The 15,775-nt window shown below is 55.1% G+C and overlaps 1 protein-coding gene across 1 annotated transcript in view; it reads right to left on the bottom strand.

The window, feature by feature from the left end:
* The window catches only part of LOC140411300 (uncharacterized), a 432,312-nt gene that overhangs the window by 252,438 nt on the left and 164,099 nt on the right, over nucleotides 1-15,775 (bottom strand). Inside the window, exons 4-5 of the mRNA XM_072500422.1 lie at nucleotides 11,847-12,022; nucleotides 8,773-8,953 (exon numbers count right to left, since the gene is read on the bottom strand). Of these exons, the coding sequence (XP_072356523.1) occupies nucleotides 8,773-8,953; nucleotides 11,847-12,022 (357 nt within the window). The remainder of the gene's footprint in view (nucleotides 1-8,772; nucleotides 8,954-11,846; nucleotides 12,023-15,775) is intronic.

Raw genomic sequence — 15,775 nt, 5'->3', positions numbered from 1 at the left:
CATCTGACAGTGCAGCATTCCCTCAGTACTGACCCTCTGACAGTGCGGCACTCCCTCAGTACTGACCCTCTGACAGTGCAGCACTCCCTGAGTACTGACCCTCTGACAGTGCAGTTCTCCCTCAGTACTGACCCTCTGACAGTGCAGCACTCCCTCAGTACTGACCCTCTGACAGTGCAGACCTCCCTGAGTACTGGCCCCCTGACAGTGCAGCACTCCCTCTGTACTGACCCTCTGGCAGTGCCGCACTCCCTCAGTACTGACCCTCTGACCGTGCAGCACTCCCTCAGTACACCCTCTGACAGTGCAGCACTTCCTCAGTACTGACCCTCTGACCGTGCAGCACTCCCTCAGTACACCCTCTGACAGTGCAGCACTCCCTCAGTACTGACAATCTGACAGTCCAGCAATCCCTCAGTACTGACCCTCTGACAGGGCAGCACTCCCTCAGTACTGACACTCTGACAGTGCAGCACTCCCTCAGTACTGACCCTCTGACAGTGCTGCACGCCCTCAGTACTGACCCTCTGACAGTGCAGCACTCCCTCAGTACTGACCCTCCGACAGTGCAGCACTCCCTCAGTACTGACCCTCCGACTGTGCAGCACTCCCTCAGTACTGACCCTCTGACAGTGCAGCTCTCCCTCAGGACTGACCCTCTGACAGTGCAGCTCTCCCTCAGTACTGAACCTCTGACAGTGCGGCATTCCCTCTGTACTGACCCTCTGACAGTGCAGCACTCCCTCAGTACTGACCCTCTGACAGAGCGGCACTCCCTCAGTACTGACCCTCTGACAGTGCGGCACTCCCTCAGTACTGACCCTCTGACAGTGCAGCTCTCCCTCAGGACTGACCCTCTGACAGTGCAGCTCTCCCTCAGTACTGACCCTCTGACAGAGCGGCACTCCCTCAGTACTTACCCTCTGACAGTGCGGCACTCCCTCAGTACTGACCCTCTGACAGAGCGGCACTCCCTCAGTACTGACCCTCTGACACTGCAGCACTCCCTCAGTACTGACCCTCTGACAGAGCGGCACTCCCTCAGTACTGACCCTCTGACAGTGCGGCACTCCCTCAGTACTGACCCTCTGACAGTGCAGCACTCCCTCAGTACTGACCCTCTGACAGAGCGGCACTCCCTCAGTACTGACCCTCTGACAGAGCGGCACTCCCTCAGTACTGACCCTCTGACAGTGCAGCACTCCCTCAGTACTGACCCTCTGACAGAGCGGCACTCCCTCAGTACTGACACTCTGACAGTGCAGCACTCCCTCAGTACTGACCCTCTGACAGTGCAGCACTCCCTCAGTACTGACCCTCTGACAGAGCAGCGCTCCCTCAGTACTGACCATCTGTCAGAACAGCACTCCCTCAGTAATGATCCTTTGACAGTGCAGCACTCCCTCAGTACTGACCCTCTGACAGTGTAGCACTCCCTCAGTACTGACCCTCTGACAGTGCAGCACTCCCTAAGTACTGACCCTCTGACAGTGCAATGCGCCCTCAGTACTGACTCTCTGACAGTGCAGCACTCCCTCAGTACTGACCCTCTGACCGTGCAGCACTCCCTCAGTACTGATCCTCTGACAGTGCAGCACTCCCTAAGTACTGACCCTCTGACAGTGCAATGCGCCCTCAGTACTGACTCTCTGACAGTGTAGCACTCCCTCAGTACTGACCCTCTGACAGTGCAGCACTCCCTCAGTACTGACGGTCTTACAGTGCAGCACTCCCTCAGTACTGACCCTCCGACAGTGCAGCACTCCCTAACTACTGACCATCTGACAGTGCAGAACTCCCTCAGTACTGACCCTCTGACAGTCCTGCAATCCCTCAGTACTGACCCTCTGACAGTCCTGCACTCCCTCAGTACTGGCCGTCTGACAGTGCGGCACTCTCTTAGTACTGACCCTCTGACAGTGCAGCACTCCCTCAGTACTGGCCCTCTGACAGTGCAGCACTCCCTCAGTACTGCCCCTCTGACAATGCAGCACTCCCTCAGTACTGTCTCTCTAACAGTGCAGCTCTCCCTCAGCACTGACCCTCTGACAGTGCAGCGCTCCCTCAGTACTGACCCTCTGACAGTGCGGCACTCCCTCAGTACTGACCCTCTGACAGTGATGCGCTCCCTCAGTACTGGCCCTCTGACAGTGCAGCACTCCCTCAGTACTGACCCTCTGACAGTCGAGCTCTCCCTCAGTACTGACCCTCCGACTGTGCAGCACTCCCGCAGTACTGACCCTCTGAGAGTGCAGCATTCCCTAAGTACTGACCATCTGACAGTGCAGCATTCCCTCAGTACTGACCCTCTGACAGTGCAGCTCTCCCTCAGTACTGACCCTCTGACAGTGCAGCACTCCCTCAGTACTGACCCACTGACAGTGCAGCACTCCCTCAGTACTGACCCTCTGACAGTGCAGCGCTCCCTCAGTACTGACCCTCTGACAGTCCGGCACTCCCTCAGTACTGACCCTCTGACAGTGATGCGCTCCCTCAGTACTGGCCCTCTGACAGTGCGGCACTCTCTCTGTACTGACCCTCTGACAGTGCAGCACTCCCTCAGTACTGGCCCTCTGACAGTGCAGCACTCCCTCAGTACTGCCCCTCTGACAGTGCAGCACTCCCTCAGTACTGACTCTAACAGTGCAGCTCTCCCTCAGTACTGACCCTCTGACAGTGCAGCACTCCCTCAGTACTGGCTCTCTGACAGTGCAGCACTCCCTCAGTACTGACCCTCTGACAGTGCAGCACTCCCTCAGTACTGTCCCTCTGACAGTGCAGCACTCCCTCAGTACTGACCCTCTGACAGTGCAGGTCTCCCTCAGTACTGACCCTCTGACAGTGCAGTACTCCCTCAGTACTGACCCTCTGACAGTGCAGCTCTCCCTCAGTACTGACACTCTGACAGTGCAGCACTCCGTCAGTTCTGACCCTCTGACAGTGCAGCACTCCCTCAGTACTGACCCTCTGACAGTCGAGCTCTCCCTCAGTACTGACCCTCCGACTGTGCAGCACTCCCTCAGTACTGACCCTCTGAGAGTGCAGCATTCCCTCAGTACTGACCCTCTGACAGTGCAGCTCTCCCTCAGTACTGACCCTCTGACAGTGCAGCACTCCCTCAGTACTGACCCTCTGACAGTGCAGGTCTCCCTCAGTACTGACACTCTGACAGTGCAGCACTCCGTCAGTACTGACCCTCTGACAGTGCAGCACTCCCTCAGTACTGACCCTCTGACAGTCGAGCTCTCCCTCAGTACTGACCCTCCGACTGTGCAGCACTCCCTCAGTACTGACCCTCTGACAGTGCAGCATTCCCTCAGTACTGACCCTCTGACAGTAGAGCTCTCCCCAGTACTGACCCTTCGACAGTGCGGCACTCCCTCAGTACTGACGGTCTTACAGTCCTGCACTCCCTCAGTACTGACCCTCTGACAGTGCAGCACTCCCTCAGTACTGAGCCTCTGACAGTCCTGCACTCCCTCAGTACTGACCCTCTGACAGTCCTGCACTCCCTCAGTACTGACCCTCTAACAGTGCAGCACTCCCTCAATATTGACCCTCTGACAGTGCAGCACTCCCTCAGTACTGACCCTCAGACAGTTCGGCACTCCCTCAGTACTGACCCTCTGACAGTGCAGCACTCCCTCAGTACTGACCCTCTGACAGTGCAGCTCTCCCTCCGTACTGACCCTCTGACAGTGCAGCACTCCCTCAGTACTGACCCTCTGACAGTGCAGCACTCCCTCAATTCTGACCCTCTGACAGTGCAGCACCCCTTCAGTACTGACCCTCTGACAGTGCAGCACTCGCTCAGTATTGACCCTCTGACAGTGCAGCACTCCCTCAGTACTGACGGTCTTACAGTGCAGCACTCCCTCAGTACTGACCCTCCGACAGTGCAGCACTCCCTAACTACTGACCATCTGACAGTGCAGAACTCCCTCAGTACTGACCCTCCGACAGTGCAGCACTCCCTCAGTACTGACCCTGACAGTGCAGCGCTCCCTCAGTACTGGCCCTCTGACAGTGCGGCACTCCCTCAGTACTGACCCTCTGACAGTGATGCGCTCCCTCAGTACTGGCCCTCTGACAGTGCGGCACTCTCTCAGTACTGACCCTCTGACAGTGCAGCACTCCCTCAGTACTGGCCCTCTGACAGTGCAGCACTCCCTCAGTACTGCACCTCTGACAATGCAGCTCTCCCTCAGTACTGTCTCTCTAACAGTGCAGCTCTCCCTCAGTACTGACCCTCTGGCAGTGCAGCGCTCCCTCAGTACTGACCCTCTGACAGTGCGGCACTCCCTCAGTACTGACCCTCTGACAGTGATGTGCTCCCTCAGTACTGGCCCTCTGACAGTGCAGCACTCCCTCAGTACTGACCCTCTGACAGTCGAGCTCTCCCTCAGTACTGACCCTCCGACTGTGCAGCACTCCCTCAGTACTGACCCTCTGAGAGTGCAGCATTCCCTAAGTACTGACCCTCTGACAGTGCAGCATTCCCTCAGTACTGACCCTCTGACAGTGCAGCTCTCCCTCAGTACTGACCCTCTGACAGTGCAGCACTCCCTCAGTACTGACCCACTGACAGTGCAGCACTCCCTCAGTACTGACCCTCTGACAGTGCAGCGCTCCCTCAGTACTGACCCTCTGACAGTGCGGCACTCCCTCAGTACTGACCCTCTGACAGTGATGCGCTCCCTCAGTACTGGCCCTCTGACAGTGCGGCACTCTCTCTGTACTGACCCTCTGACAGTGCAGCACTCCCTCAGTACTGGCCCTCTGGCAGTGCAGCACTCCCTCAGTACTGCCCCTCTGACAGTGCAGCACTCCCTCAGTACTGACTCGCTAACAGTGCAGCTCTCCCTCAGTACTGACCCTCTGACAGTGCAGCACTCCCTCAGTACTGGCTCTCTGACAGTGCAGCACTCCCTCAGTACTGACCCTCTGACAGTGCAGCACTCCCTCAGTACTGACCCTCTGACAGTGCAGCACTCCCTCAGTACTGACCCTCTGACAGTGCAGGTCTCCCTCAGTACTGACCCTCTGACAGTGCAGTACTCCCTCAGTACTGACCCTCTGACAGTGCAGCTCTCCCTCAGTACTGACACTCTGACAGTGCAGCACTCCGTCAGTTCTGACCCTCTGACAGTGCAGCACTCCCTCAGTACTGACCCTCTGACAGTCGAGCTCTCCCTCAGTACTGACCCTCCGACTGTGCAGCACTCCCTCAGTACTGACCCTCTGAGAGTGCAGCATTCCCTCAGTACTGACCCTCTGACAGTGCAGCTCTCCCTCAGTACTGACCATCTGACAGTGCAGCATTCCCTCAGTACTGACCCTCTGACAGTGCGGCACTCCCTCAGTACTGACCCTCTGACAGTGCAGCACTCCCTGAGTACTGACCCTCTGACAGTGCAGTTCTCCCTCAGTACTGACCCTCTGACAGTGCAGCACTCCCTCAGTACTGACCCTCTGACAGTGCAGACCTCCCTGAGTACTGGCCCCCTGACAGTGCAGCACTCCCTCTGTACTGACCCTCTGGCAGTGCCGCACTCCCTCAGTACTGACCCTCTGACCGTGCAGCACTCCCTCAGTACACCCTCTGACAGTGCAGCACTTCCTCAGTACTGACCCTCTGACCGTGCAGCACTCCCTCAGTACACCCTCTGACAGTGCAGCACTCCCTCAGTACTGACAATCTGACAGTCCAGCACTCCCTCAGTACTGACCCTCTGACAGGGCAGCACTCCCTCAGTACTGACACTCTGACAGTGCAGCACTCCCTCAGTACTGACCCTCTGACAGTGCTGCACGCCCTCAGTACTGACCCTCTGACAGTGCAGCACTCCCTCAGTACTGACCCTCCGACAGTGCAGCACTCCCTCAGTACTGACCCTCCGACTGTGCAGCACTCCCTCAGTGCTGACCCTCTGACAGTGCAGCTCTCCCTCAGGACTGACCCTCTGACAGTGCAGCTCTCCCTCAGTACTGACCCTCTGACAGTGCGGCATTCCCTCTGTACTGACCCTCTGACAGTGCAGCACTCCCTCAGTACTGACCCTCTGACAGAGCGGCACTCCCTCAGTACTGACCCTCTGACAGTGCGGCACTCCCTCAGTACTGACCCTCTGACAGTGCAGCTCTCCCTCAGGACTGACCCTCTGACAGTGCAGCTCTCCCTCAGTACTGACCCTCTGACAGAGCGGCACTCCCTCAGTACTTACCCTCTGACAGTGCGGCACTCCCTCAGTACTGACCCTCTGACAGAGCGGCACTCCCTCAGTACTGACCCTCTGACAGTGCAGCACTCCCTCAGTACTGACCCTCTGACAGAGCGGCACTCCCTCAGTACTGACCCTCTGACAGTGCGGCACTCCCTCAGTACTGACCCTCTGACAGTGCAGCACTCCCTCAGTACTGACCCTCTGACAGAGCGGCACTCCCTCAGTACTGACCCTCTGACAGAGCGGCACTCCCTCAGTACTGACCCTCTGACAGTGCAGCACTCCCTCAGTACTGACCCTCTGACAGAGCGGCACTCCCTCAGTACTGACACTCTGACAGTGCAGCACTCCCTCAGTACTGACCCTCTGACAGTGCAGCACTCCCTCAGTACTGACCCTCTGACAGAGCAGCGCTCCCTCAGTACTGACCATCTGTCAGAACAGCACTCCCTCAGTAATGATCCTTTGACAGTGCAGCACTCCCTCAGTACTGACCCTCTGACAGTGTAGCACTCCCTCAGTACTGACCCTCTGACAGTGCAGCACTCCCTAAGTACTGACCCTCTGACAGTGCAATGCGCCCTCAGTACTGACTCTCTGACAGTGCAGCACTCCCTCAGTACTGATCCTCTGACAGTGCAGCACACCCTCAGTACTGACCCACTGACAGTGCAGCACTCCCTCAGTACTGACCCTCTGACCGTGCAGCACTCCCTCAGTACTGATCCTCTGACAGTGCGGCACTCCCTCAGTACTGACCCTCTGACAGTGCAGCACTCCCTCAGTACTGACCCACTGACAGTGCAGCACTCCCTCAGTACTGACCCTCTGACCGTGCAGCACTCCCTCAGTACTGATCCTCTGACAGTGCGGCACTCCCTCAGTACTGACCCTCTGACAGGGCAGCACTCCCTCAGTACTGACACTCTGACAGTGCAGCACTCCCTCAGTACTGACCCTCTGACAGTGCTGCACGCCCTCAGTACTGACCCTCTGACAGTGCAGCACTCCCTCAGTACTGACCCTCCGACAGTGCAGCACTCCCTCAGTACTGACCCTCCGACTGTGCAGCACTCCCTCAGTACTGACCCTCTGACAGTGCAGCTCTCCCTCAGGACTGACCCTCTGACAGTGCAGCTCTCCCTCAGTACTGACCCTCTGACAGTGCGGCATTCCCTCTGTACTGACCCTCTGACAGTGCAGCACTCCCTCAGTACTGACCCTCTGACAGAGCGGCACTCCCTCAGTACTGACCCTCTGACAGTGCGGCACTCCCTCAGTACTGACCCTCTGACAGTGCAGCTCTCCCTCAGGACTGACCCTCTGACAGTGCAGCTCTCCCTCAGTACTGACCCTCTGACAGAGCGGCACTCCCTCAGTACTTACCCTCTGACAGTGCGGCACTCCCTCAGTACTGACCCTCTGACAGAGCGGCACTCCCTCAGTACTGACCCTCTGACAGTGCAGCACTCCCTCAGTACTGACCCTCTGACAGAGCGGCACTCCCTCAGTACTGACCCTCTGACAGTGCGGCACTCCCTCAGTACTGACCCTCTGACAGTGCAGCACTCCCTCAGTACTGACCCTCTGACAGAGCGGCACTCCCTCAGTACTGACCCTCTGACAGAGCGGCACTCCCTCAGTACTGACCCTCTGACAGTGCAGCACTCCCTCAGTACTGACCCTCTGACAGAGCGGCACTCCCTCAGTACTGACACTCTGACAGTGCAGCACTCCCTCAGTACTGACCCTCTGACAGTGCAGCACTCCCTCAGTACTGACCCTCTGACAGAGCAGCGCTCCCTCAGTACTGACCATCTGTCAGAACAGCACTCCCTCAGTAATGATCCTTTGACAGTGCAGCACTCCCTCAGTACTGACCCTCTGACAGTGTAGCACTCCCTCAGTACTGACCCTCTGACAGTGCAGCACTCCCTCAGTACTGACCCTCTGACCGTGCAGCACTCCCTCAGTACTGACCCTCTGACAGTGCAATGCGCCCTCAGTACTGACTCTCTGACAGTGCAGCACTCCCTCAGTACTGATCCTCTGACAGTGCAGCACACCCTCAGTACTGACCCACTGACAGTGCAGCACTCCCTCAGTACTGACCCTCTGACCGTGCAGCACTCCCTCAGTACTGATCCTCTGACAGTGCGGCACTCCCTCAGTACTGACCCTCTGACAGTGCAGCACTCCCTCAGTACTGACCCACTGACAGTGCAGCACTCCCTCAGTACTGACCCTCTGACAGTGCAGCACTCCCTCAGTACTGACCCTCTGACAGTGCGGCACTCCGTCAACCATGTGCACATCTCAACCCCTCCCTCTGAGCTCGAGTCTCTGTCGTTGGGATTTTAATACACAACTTTGTGACCGAGGGGCGAGAGAGGGAGAGCGGAAAAAGAAAGCTGCTTTCTGGAGGAAGTGGGACAGAGCGTGGCTGATAAACGAGATGGGCCTGTGGTCCCTCTGAAGGGCTGAGTGTGAGACGCGGAGTTTGTCCCAGGCGAGGAGTTTCTCTGGGGTGTTCCCAAGCCCTCTTAACCTTTACAGTTCATCTCATTGATGTCCAGGTAAGTCTTTCCTTCAAGAGCCTCAATCACCAGGCCGACCGCCTCCGGGGTCATGGAAGGAGCACTCCAGCTTTGTGTCCTCATGATAAGGCTGTTTAGTGACCTCCTGCAGTTGTACCTCATTCGGTGCACCAGCATATCGACTCCCATGGCCTGCGGACAGAAGGGTGCCAGCGTTAACACTGAAGTGCCTCCGTACACCGACACACAGAGAGAAGGGTTGTACATTCACACAGCGCCGGACACCACCTCAGGCGAGACAAACTCAAAAAGCGGCCCCTTGTCACGTTCTGAAACGGCCAAGGAGACACCCTGACGAATCACACACACAAGGAGCGGTTCAGAGGCCCAAAAACCGGCTTTATTCAGCATCAAATATTGAGGCAGATTCCCCACAGGAACTGTGCACAGTGACTCCCAGTGCGATACGGAGACAGGAACTGTGCACAGTGACTCCCAGTGTGATACGGTGACCGGAACTGTGCACAGTGACTCCCAGTGCGATACGGAGACAGGAACTGTGCACAGTGACTCCCAGTGCGATACGGAGACAGGAACTGTGCAGAGTGACTCCCAGTGTGATACGGAGACCGGAACTGTGCACAGTGACTCTCAGTGTGATACGGAGACAGGAACTGTGCACAGTGACTCCCAGTGTGATACGGAGACAGGAACTGTGCACAGTGACTCCCAGTGTGATACGGAGACAGGAACTGTGCACAGTGACTCTCAGTGTGATACGGAGACAGCAACTGTGCACAGTGACTCCCAGTGTGATACGGAGACAGGAACTGTGCACAGTGACTCCCAGTGTGATACGGAGACAGGAACTGTGCACAGTGACTCCCAGTGTGATACGGAGACAGGAACTGTGCACAGTGACTCCCAGTGCGATACGGAGACAGGAACTGTGCACAGTGACTCCCAGTGCGATACGGAGACCGGAACTGTGCACAGTGACTCCCAGTGTGATACGGAGACCGGAACTGTGCACAGTGACTCCCAGTGTGATACGGAGACAGGAACTGCGCACAGTGACTCCCAGTGTGATACAGAGACAGGAACTGTGCACAGTGACTCCCAGCGTGATACAGAGACAGGAACTGTGCACAGTGACTCCCAGTGTGATACAGAGACAGGAACTGTGCACAGTGACTCCCAGTGTGATACGGAGACAGGAACTGTGCACAGTGACTCCCAGTGTGATACGGAGACCGGAACTGTGCACAGTGACTCCCAGTGTGATACGGAGACCGGAACTGTGCACAGTGACTCCCAGTGTGATACGGAGACAGGAACTGCGCACAGTGACTCCCAGTGTGGTACGGAGACCGGAACTGTGTACAGTGACTCCCAGTGTGATACGGAGACAGGAACTGCGCACAGTGACTCCCAGTGTGATACGGAGACCGGAACTGTGCACAGTGACTCCCAGTGTGATACGGAGACCGGAACTGTGTACAGTGACTCCCAGTGTGATACGGAGACAGGAACTGCGCACAGTGACTCCCAGTGTGATACGGAGACAGGAACTGTGCACAGTGACTCCCATTGTGATACGGGGACCGGAACTGTGCATAGTGACTCCCAGTGTGATACGGAGACAGGAACTGCGCACAGTGACTCCCAGTGTGATACAGAGACCGGAACTGTGCACAGTGACTCCCAGTGTGATACGGAGACAGGAACTGCGCACAGTGACTCCCAGTGTGATACGGAGACAGGAACTGTGCACAGTGACTCCCAGTGTGATACGGAGACAGGAACTGTGCACAGTGACTCCCAGTGTGATACAGAGACTGGAAATGTGCACAGTGACTCCCAGTGTGATACAGAGACCGGAACTGTGCACAGTGACTCCCAGTGTGATACAGAGACAGGAACTGTGCACATTGACTCCCAGTGTGATACGGAGACCGGAACTGTGCACAGTGACTCCCAGTTTGATACGGAGGCAGGAATTGTGCACAGTGACTCCCAGTGTGATACAGAGACAGGAACTGTGCACAGTGACTCCCAGTGTGATACAGAGACCGGAACTGTGCACAGTGACTCCCAGTGTGATACAGAGACAGGAACTGTGCACAGTGACTCCCAGTGTGATACGGAGACTGGGACTGTGCACAGTGACTCCCAGTGTGATACAGAGACCGGAACTGTGCACAGTGACTCCCAGTGTGATACAGAGACAGGAACTGTGCACAGTGACTCCCAGTGTGATACGGAGACTGGGACTGTGCACAGTGACTCCCAGTGTGATACAGAGACCAGAACTGTGCACAGTGACTCCCAGTGTGATACGGAGACAGGAACTGTGCACAGTGACTCCCAGTGTGACACGGAGACAGGAACTGTGCACAGTGACTCCCAGTGTGATACGGAGACAGGAACTGTGCACAGTGACTCCCAGTGTGATACAGAGACAGGAACTGTGCACAGTGACTCCCAGTGTGAAGCGGAGACAGGAACTGTGCACAGTGACTCCCAGTGTGACACGGAGACAGGAACTGTGCACAGTGACTCCCAGTGTGATACGGAGACAGGAACTGTGCACAGTGACTCCCAATGTGACACGGAGACAGGAACTGTGCACAGTGACTCCCAGTGTGAAGCGGAGACAGGAACTGTGCACAGTGACTCCCAGTGTGACACGGAGACAGGAACTGTGCACAGTGACTCCCAGTGTGATACGGAGACAGGAACTGTGCACAGTGACTCCCAGTGTGAAGCGGAGACAGGAACTGTGCACAGTGACTCCCAGTGTGACACGGAGACAGGAACTGTGCACAGTGACTCCCAGTGTGATACGGAGACAGGAACTGTGCACAGTGACTCCCAGTGTGACACGGAGACAGGAACTGTGCACAGTGACTCCCAGTGCGATACGGAGACAGGAACTGTGCACAGTGACTCCCAATGTGGTCTGATCAAAGTTCCAGGTCTGAATGACTCGTCTCATTCGAAATCCTGTCTCTCTTAGTGTGACCCAGTTTCTCTGTCCCGCCGGTTATTAACCTCGGAGTCTGGGCCCTGCAGCTCTGCTTACCTGTATCGCGAGGGTTGTATTGACGATGTCCCCAAACGAGCCGTCTGGTTTGAGCCACTGGAGCAGGCCCTTCACCGAAAACTCCATGGCAACAAACAGTTTGGTCTGCAGGTTCCTGTAGTGTGTGACGCAGCGATGGAGGCATGTCAGGGCCAAGATAGAATAGCTGTTTGTTTCTGTAAGAGAGTCAAGGTGTGGTGACATGAATGCGTGTGCCAATCAATGCATCGCTCCTTCGCTGCTATCCCCTCCACCAGCTTCCTGTTCACATAGCCCTCACGGACATTAGTATCAGATCCAGTTGTCGTTAGTGACAGAGATTGTCAGCACAATTATCGGGGCCAAGGCCTCAAACAGGTATCATTGAACGCAAGGTCGCAACGCCAACAAGGTTGGACTCAAGGAGCATCTGAACGAGAGAGAGAGAGATAGAAACAGAGAGAGAAAGAGAGGGACAGAGAGGGAGAAACAGAGAAAGACAACATTGGTGATAGAGAGAGACAGTGACAGTGAAAATGACACAGAGAGAGGCAGTTATAGAGAGAGAGACAGTGACAGAGAGAGACAGTGACAGAAAGAGACAGTGACACAGAGAGACAGTGACAGAGAGAGACAGTGACAGAGAGAGACAGTGACAGAGAGAGACAGTGACACAGAGAGACAGTGACAGAGAGAGACAGTGACAGAGAGAGACAGTGACAGAGAGAGACAGTGGCAGAGAGAGACAGTGACAGAGAGAGACTGACACAGAGAGAGATAGTGACAGAGAGAGACAGTGACAGAGAGAGACAGTGACACAGAGAGAGATAGTGACAGAGAGAGACAGTGACAGAGAGAGACAGTGACACAGAGAGACAGTGACACAGAGAGACAGTGGCAGAGAGACAGTGACAGAGAGAGACAGTGAGAGAGAGAGACAGTGACACAGAGTGACAGTGTCAGAGAGAGACAATGACAGAGAGAGACAGTGACAGAGAGAGACAGTGACAGAGAGAGACAGTGACACAGAGAGACAGTGACACAGAGAGACAGTGACACAGAGAGATACTGGCAGAGAGAGACAGTGACACAGAGAGACAGTGACACAGAGAGACAGTGGCAGAGAGACAGTGACAGAGAGAGACAGTGAGAGAGAGAGACAGTGAGAGAGAGAGACAGTGACAGAGAGAGACAGTGACAGAGAGAGACAGTGGCAGAGAGAGACAGTGACACAGAGAGACAGTGACACAGAGAGACAGTGACACAGAGAGATACTGGCAGAGAGAGACAGTGGCAGAGAGAGACAGTGACAGAGAGAGACAGTGGCAGAGAGAGACAGTGACAGAGAGAGACAGTGACAGAGAGAGACAGTGACAGAGAGATGCAATGACAGAGAGAGACAGTGACAGAGAGACAGTGACAGAGAGAGACAGTGGCAGAGAGAGACAGTGACAGAGAGAGACAATGACAGAGAGAGACAGTGACAGAGAGAGATAGTTACAGAGAGAGACAGTGACTCAGAGAGACAGTGACACAGAGAGACAGTGACACAGAGAGACAGTGACACAGAGAGACAGTGACAGAGAGAGATAGTGACAGAGAGAGACAGTGGCAGAGAGAGACAGTGGCAGAGAGAGACAGTGACAGAGAGAGATAGTGACACAGAGAGACAGTGACACAGAGAGAGACAGTGGCAGAGAGAGACAGTGACAGAGAGAGACAGTGACAGAGAGAGACAGTTATAGAGAGAGACTGTGGCAGAGAGAGACAGTGACACAGGGAGACAGTGACACAGAGAGAGACAGTGGCAGAGAGAGACAGTGACAGAGAGAGACAGTGGCAGAGAGAGACAGTGACAGAGAGAGACAGTGACAGAGAGAGACAGTGACAGAGAGAGACAGTGACAGAGATGCAATGACAGAGAGAGGCAGTGACAGAGAGAGACAGTGGCAGAGAGAGACAGTGACAGACAGAGACAGTGACACAGAGAGACAGTGACAGAGAGAGATAGTGACACAGAGAGACAGTGACACAGAGAGAGACAGTGGCAGAGAGAGACAGTGACAGAGAGAGACAGTGACAGAGAGAGACAGTTATAGAGAGAGACTGTGGCAGAGAGAGACAGTGACACAGAGAGACAGTGACACAGAGAGAGACAGTGGCAGAGAGAGACAGTGACAGAGAGAGACAGTGGCAGAGAGAGACAGTGACAGAGAGAGACAGTGACAGAGAGAGACAGTGACAGAGAGAGACAGTGACAGAGATGCAATGACAGAGAGAGACAGTGACAGAGAGAGACAGTGACAGAGAGAGACAGTGGCAGAGAGAGACAGTTATAAAGAGAGACAGTGACAGAGAGCGACAGTGACAGAGAGAGACAGTGACAGAGAGAGACAGTTATAAAGAGAGACAGTGACAGAGAGCGACAGTGACAGAGAGAGACAGTGACAGAGAGAGACAGTTATAGAGAGAGACAGTGACACAGAGAGAAAGTGACAGAGAGACAGTGACACAGAGAGACAGTGACAGAGAGAGACAGTGACAGAGAGAGACAGTGACACAGAGAGACAGTGACACAGAGAGACAGTGACACAGAGAGAGACAGTGACACAGAGAGACAGTGAGAGAGAGAGACAGTGACAGAGAGAGACAGTGACAGAGAGAGACAGTGACACAGAGAGACAGTGACAGAGAGAGATAGTGACAGAGAGAGACAGTGGCAGAGAGAGATAGTGACAGAGAGAGACAGTGACACAGAGAGACAGTGGCAGAGAGAGACAGTGACAGAGAGAGACAGTGACACAGAGAGACAGTGACAGAGATGCAATGACAGAGAGAGACAGTGACAGAGAGAGACAGTGACAGAGAGAGGCAGTGACAGAGAGAGACAGTGACAGAGAGAGACAGTGACAGAGAGAGACAGTGACACCGAGAGATAGTGACAGAGAGAGACAGTGACAGAGAGAGACAGTGACAGAGAGAGACAGTGACAGAGAGAGACAGTGACAGAGAGAGAGACAGTGACACAGAGAGCCAGTGACAGAGAGACACAATGACAGAGAGAGACAGTGACAGAGAGAGACAGTGGCAGAGAGAGACAGCGACACAGAGAGACAGTGACAGAGAGAGACAGTGACAGAGAGAGACAGTGACAGAGAGAGACAGTGACAGAGAGAGACAGTGGCAGAGACAGTGACAGTGACAGAGAGAGACAGTGACAGAGAGAGACAGTGACTGAGAGAGACAGTGGCAGATACAGTGACAGTGACAGAGAGAGACAGTGACAGAGAGAGACAGTAACACAGAGAGAGACAGTGACACAGAGAGAGACAGTGACAGAGAGAGACAGTGACACAGAGAGACAGTGACAGAGAGAGACAGTGACAGAGAGAGACAGTGGCAGAGACAGTGACAGAGAGAGACAGTGACACAGAGAGAGACAGTGACAGAGAGAGACAGTGACAGATACAGTGACAGAGAGAGACAGTGACAGAGAGAGACAGTGACAGAGAGACAGTGACAGAGAGAGACAGCGACACAGAGAGACAGTGACAGAGAGAGACAGTGACAGAGAGAGACAGTGACAGAGAGACAGTGACAGAGAGAGACAGCGACACAGAGAGACAGTGACAGAGAGAGACAGTGACAGAGAGAGACAGTGACAGAGAGAGACAGTGGCAGAGACAGTGGCAGAGAGAGACAGTGACAGAAAGAGACAGTGACAGAGAGAGACAGTGACAGAGAGAAACAGTGACACAGAGAGAGACAGTGACAGAGAGAGACAGTGACAGAGAGAGACAGTGACTGAGAGAGACAGTGACTGAGAGAGACAGTGGCAGAGACAGTGACAGTGACAGAGAGAGACAGTGACAGAGAGAGACAGTGACAGAGAGTGACAGTAACACAGAGAGAGACAGTGACACAGAGAGAGACAGTGACATAGAGAGGCA

This window comes from Scyliorhinus torazame, chromosome 4 (assembly GCF_047496885.1).
Source record: "Scyliorhinus torazame isolate Kashiwa2021f chromosome 4, sScyTor2.1, whole genome shotgun sequence".
Lineage (NCBI taxonomy): Eukaryota > Metazoa > Chordata > Chondrichthyes > Carcharhiniformes > Scyliorhinidae > Scyliorhinus > Scyliorhinus torazame.
The sequence above is the reverse complement of the archived record's forward strand: the minus strand, read 5'-3'. Positions and strand labels throughout refer to the sequence as shown.